Here is a 6105-nt window from a genome sequence, read left to right on the forward strand (position 1 = left end):
AATAAATAGAAAATGAAAAGCTGAAATGACTTGAGTCCATAAGTATTGAACCCCTTTGTTATGGCCTAAATAATTCAGGATCAAACAGTCACATAATATGTTGCAGGGACTCTGTGTGGCATAATCATTTTGAATGACTACCTCATTTCGGTACCCCACACATACAATTACATTGTGTTCAGACAGTATTCATACCCCTTGACTTATACCACATTTAGTTGTTACAGTCTGAATTCAAAATGGATCTGTCACCCTTTCTACACACAATACCCAATAATGACAAGGTGAAAATTTGCCAATTTATTGAGAATGAAATACATACATATCTCATAAAAAATGTACCGAATACAACAATGCAGTTAAAAAAAAACAAGTGTTAAGTAAAAAATAGATAAGTAAAAAATAATATATATATAATATATAATCAGTAATAACGGAAACCGGAAACCGTTATTACGTTTACATCCAGAGCGATTTACAGGAGCAATTAGGGTGAAGTTCCTTGCTCAAGGGCACACCGATTTTTCACTAAGTCATCTCAGGGATTCAAACCAGCGACCTTTCAGTTACTGGCACTACACTATTCAATGCAACATTTTGGGAACAATTTGGGGGCAAATCTAAAATTATACAACTACAGTCTATCCTATTGGGATCGTTGAGACTGTCAATATACATTACCCGGGGATAAATGTTACATTTCTGGACCTACACCTATTCAGAATAGGTTTTAGGCAGTAAGAACAGTCATTTGTCAAATCATACAAGGTAACTTTGTGTTCCAATTTGCAAGAGGAACAGTAGCCTAGCCTTAGTATAGGGTGCGCGAGAAGACATACTGTCTGTAGCGCCGTCTCCGCCCACTATACTGCACGATGTTGATATATATCCCTATATCGATGGTTCTATGTTCATTCTAACGCATTACTTTAGCACCGTTTCCATTGGATGCTTCTGTATTTTTCCGCCGATGGTGATATCATACAGAATATCAGCCACGCTTGCCACTGAATTACAGCTTGTCCTATTTAGCCATCTAACCACAAGGCAGTGGCAGCAAACAGTCGTCTCGTTCAGAGAGAGAGCGAGAGAGCTGTGAAATGGGCATATAAACCTGTATCAAGCATATGATCTAAATTGACATTTAAATACATCGGTATGGCTTGTAATCCATTACCAAAAATCCACCCCACCAAACAGTAATTTAATTACCGGTATCGTAATTTGACCGTAATTAAAACCTCGAGCCTGTTGAGATGGGATTCCTCCACCAGCTACATCTTCTGTTGTGGAAGAATGTGTCTTTGAAGAGAAGAGGACCGGTAAGGAAACATTTTCTTTGATATTATTAGATAACATTTACAATATAGGGGTGCTTAGAAATATGGGACATTAGCTTAAATAGGCTACTGGTTGTGCGCTTGGAAAACATTACCGAATGTCAGTGCGAGATCAGACGGGCGTCGGTCTACAGAATTCGGTTGCTGCTACTGCATTGCCTTTATTTGAGGCTGGCATGATATTCACTGGGCACACACTGGTTGAATCAACGTTGTTTCCACCAACGTGAAATAGACATTGAATTGACATCTGTCACCAGTGGGGTGCCTTCATCAGTTCCCAGACATTTCAGTTCAAGAAATGTCATGTTTTTTGTGTGACAATTGTAGACTAATTTGCGCTGCCATAGTTTCCAAGGTGTTTGGATGTGTTATACCACCAGGTTTACTAGACGTGTATTCACAGAAAACCGAACAGGTTGTTGTGTGCATAAACTCCTCATAACCTCTCATGCTTATCAGAACATCATGCAAAGCGCTAGAGAAGATGATGTAAACACACATTAATGCCAATTTTTTATTGCGTCTCATTATGGTGCTGTGAGAATATGTGAGGTGCATTTGGAAATTATAACTGATTCAATTCAAATAACAAAATAGTATTAATATCAAAAGGTGCATAAGTGTAGCCGAAGTAATTGCTTATTCATCTATCTACTGCATGTATGTGGGTCTTTTGGTTATGCACCTGCCTCACATGTAGCCTAGGCTACCTGACAGACAATGACAGGAAGGACACTGAGAATGTGGCCCGCTGGTGCTCAAAGTCTTTAAAATAAACATTATGTTCAGTTTTTACCATCCAATATATATATATATATATATATATATAAAATCTGTAGATACATTTGGGAGGGGCATTTTCACAGAGGGGGCAGGTACCCTGGCACCTGTAGACCTCTATCTGTGCGTTGGCCTGCAAAGAAGATGATCTGAGGTCCTCTACAAGGACACCAGAGATAATGGACCAGAATCTCAGATATTCAGGGCTCTGACACATTTTTATGTAATGTCTCTTATATTACACTCTTATACACTCTGGATCGAACCAAAAATAGTTATATTTCTTTCTTCATATATGGCACCCTTAAAGGTTCTATATACAACCCTTTTTTAGGGTTATGTGTTCAGAAGCCCAGTGGTTCTTCTTCACCAAACCAACATTGGTTTCATATAGAACCCTTGGGTTTCATATAGGGTTCTATATGGAACCAATTTCAGTTCTAAATAGAAACTTAAGGGGTGTCATATATGAAGAAAGCACCCTTCTTTTGGTAGAACCATTTTTGGTTGTATCCAGAACCTTTGTTTCTAAGACTGTATGTCAAACCTTGACTAGTGAGGCCATGTATGGTGGATTAGACTACACTACTTTGGTATAGTGGTGGACATGTATGGGGGATTAGACTACACTACTTTGGTATAGTGGTGGACATGTATGGGGGATTAGACTACACTACTTTGGTATAGTGGTGGACATGTATGGTGGATTAGACTACACTACTTTGGTATAGTGGTGGACATGTATGGTGGATTAGACTACACTACTTTGGTATAGTGGTGGACATGTATGGTGGATTAGACTACACTACTTTGGTATAGTGGTGGACATCAGCAACATGGACATGTGTTACACAATGTTACAAGTTTATGTCAGATTAGTAACACAGCAACATTTAGGCTCCTGGGAGGCCCTGTCCAATAATATCATTCTTCTGCACCACCGCGTTTAGGGAAGCCTGATCTAGACTATAGACAGCACCTGACAAACATTTGATTTTGGTGGACAGTGTAAAGTACCTACTTTAAAGCCTAATGTCCCAAAGTGCTATTTTTATCATCAATAAATAGGGCCTGTTTATAGTAGCGTAGTCTGCAGAGAACACTATCTATTTCCATTTTATAGCCTTTCCATTTACAGCAGTTGGGGATTTTGCCTAAAGATCTTTATAGGACATATATACCCTGTCCCATTAGGTTCAGACTTCTTTTCTACAGGCAATGTAGAGCGCTGTCCACACTGGTTTCCTTGATCCTAAAGATGCTTCGTTTTGTCCGTCATCCATCATGATGTCGCCGACCTTCACTTGTTGTGTGCTATATTTAGCTATGGTTCCCCTTCAGATAGTACATACAGGATCTGTCCCAAATGGCATACTATTCTGTTTATAGTGCACTATTTTTTGACCCTATTCCCTATACTATAAATGTTGTGCACTACAATAGGGAATAGAGTGCCATTTAGGACACAGTCTTAGTGAAGACTTCAGATAGGTTTCCTGTAGTACACTAGGGTTGCCTCAGAGTAATAATAATATCAGTTACGTCATCCTGTACATTTATTATCATGTAGTCCATCTGGACCTGCTGGGGCTGAGGAAGATGTAGGTTTATTATCATGTAGTCCATCTGGACCTGCTGGGGCTGAGGAAGATGTAGGTTTATTATCATGTAGTCCATCTGGACCTGCTGGGGCTGAGGAAGATGTAGGTTTATTATCATGTAGTCCATCTGGACCTGCTGGGGCTGAGGAAGATGTAGGTTTATTATCATGTAGTCAATCTGGACCTGCTGGGGCTGGGGAAGATGTAGGTTTATTATCATGCAGTCCATATGGACCTGCTGGGGCTGAGAAAGATGTAGGTTTATTATCATGTAGTCTAAGGAATATGTATATAGCATTAGCCAAGTGGATTGATTGATGGGCTCTTGGAACAGGCTAGTCAGCAGTAGTCTGGAGCAGGGGCATGGTCTCTATCTTAATTACTGAGTCCTATTGTAAATCCTTTGGCTTTGACCCAAATAACTCCCTATTCCCATGGCCCATAAGGAATAGGATGCAATTTGGGAGTGTCGACTCTGTCAGTGCAAAATGTGTGTGAGAACATTTAATGATTTACTCCCTTTTACTGTGTTTTCAAAAGTACCTGAAAGGTCTTTATTTACATAGCAACCAACTGACGCCACTGTGAAGTCCATGGTTCATTGTTTTGTTTGTTACCTGCCTGACAGCCATCATAGTGCAAGCCAGAAAAAATTTTGTGCTTATTTCTTAGGCAAAACAATGTGTGTAGAGGCGTAATGCAATTACCACAACATGACTTCATCCCTTTGTTTTACATACAGTACAGGAAGGTCATATGTCTGTAGTGTCAACCTTTAAACTCCTCTTCCTGCCTGTCAATCATTCTTCCTGTCTGTCAACTCCTGCATTGATCTCTGAGGTGGAAAGCAGACACATGTTTATGTTAGTCCTCAGAGAGAGAGAGAGTGAATAAGGGGGAGAGAGAGATAGAAAGGGAGAAATGGAGAGAACAGAAAGGGAGAGATAACGGAAAGGGAGAGAGAACAGAAAGTAAGGGAGAGAGAGAGAGAACAGAAAGAAATAAAGAGCGAGAGAGAAGGAAAGAAAGAGAGCAAGAGATAAAGCGAAGTGTGGTCAAAGTCGAAAGAGTGTGAGGGAGAGAGAGAGAGAGGGTGGTCAAAGCCAAGAGAGAGTGAGGGGGAGGGAGAGAGAGAGGGTGGGTGGGTGGTCAAAGCTAAGAGAGAGAGAGAGAAAGTGGGTCAAAGCCGAGAGAGAGTGAGAGAGAGAGGGTGGGTGGTCAAAGCCAAGAGAGAGAGAGAGATGATGGTCAAAGCTGAGAGAGAGAGAGAGAGAGAGAGAGAGAGAGAGAGAGAGAGAGAGAGAGAGAGAGAGATGATGGTCAAACCCGGGAGAGAGAGAGAGAGAGAGAGAGAGAGAGAGAGGATGTTCAAAGCTGAGAGAGAGAGAGAGAGAGAGAGCGAGAGAGAGAGAGGATGGTCAAAGCCGAGAGAGAGAGAGAGAGAGAGAGAGAGAGAGAGAGAGAGAGAGAGAGAGAGAAAATAATAAATAGGATAAAGCCCCTTGAATTTAATTTTATTGAGAGAGAGAGGGTGGTCAAAGCCAAGAGAGAGAGAGAGAGAGAGAGAGAGAGAGAGAGAGAGAGAGAGAGAGGGTGGTCAAAGCCAAGAGAGAGAGAGAGATGATGGTCAAAGCTGAGAGAGAGAGAGAGAGAGAGAGAGAGAGAGAGAGATGATGGTCAAACCCGGGAGAGAGAGAGAGAGAGAGAGAGAGAGAGAGAGGATGTTCAAAAGCTGAGAGAGAGAGAGAGAGAGCGAGAGAGAGAGAGGATGGTCAAAGCCGAGAGAGAGAGAGAGAGGAGAGAGAGAGAGAGAGAGAGAGAGAGGGTGGTCAATGCCGAGAGAGAGAGGGTGGTCAAAGCCAAGAGAGAGAGAGAGAGGGTGGTCAAAGCCGAGAGAGAGGGTGGTCAAAGCCAAGAGAGAGAGAGAGAGGGTGGTCAAAGCCGAGAGAGAGGGTGGTCAAAGCCGAGAGAGAGAGAGGGTGGTCAAAGCCGAGAGAGAGAGAGAGAGAGAGAGGGGGGGGGGGGGGGGTGGTCAAAGCCGAGAGAGAGGGTGGGTGGGTGGTCAAAGCTAAGAGAGAGAGAGAGAAAGTGGGTCAAAGCCGAGAGAGAGTGTGAGAGAGAGGGTGGGTGGTCAAAGCCAAGAGAGAGAGAGATGATGGTCAAAGCTGAGAGAGAGAGAGAGAGAGAGAGAGAGAGAGAGAGAGAGATGATGGTCAAACCCGGAGAGAGAGAGAGAGAGAGAGAGAGAGAGAGAGAGCGAGAGAGAGAGAGAAAGGATGTTCAAAGCTGAGAGAGAGAGAGAGCGAGAGAGAGAGAGGATGGTCAAAGCCGAGAGAGAGAGAGAGAGAGAGAGAGAGAGAGAGAGAGAGAGAGAGAGAGAG

The 6105-nt window shown here is 42.5% G+C and overlaps 1 protein-coding gene across 3 annotated transcripts in view; it reads left to right on the top strand.

Moving 5' to 3' along the window:
- Window positions 1-928: 928 nt before the first annotated feature.
- LOC109896167 (ATP-binding cassette sub-family A member 2) overlaps window positions 929-6105 on the top strand; it is a 131307-nt gene continuing 126130 nt past the window's right edge. For all 3 annotated transcript variants that reach the window (XM_031829710.1, XM_031829712.1, XM_031829711.1), the window contains exon 1: window positions 929-1322. In XM_031829710.1, the coding sequence (XP_031685570.1) occupies window positions 1257-1322 (66 nt within the window). In that variant the 5' untranslated portion in view covers window positions 929-1256. The remainder of the gene's footprint in view (window positions 1323-6105) is intronic.

The sequence above is a fragment of the Oncorhynchus kisutch genome, linkage group LG8, assembly GCF_002021735.2.
Source record: "Oncorhynchus kisutch isolate 150728-3 linkage group LG8, Okis_V2, whole genome shotgun sequence".
Classification (NCBI taxonomy): domain Eukaryota; kingdom Metazoa; phylum Chordata; class Actinopteri; order Salmoniformes; family Salmonidae; genus Oncorhynchus; species Oncorhynchus kisutch.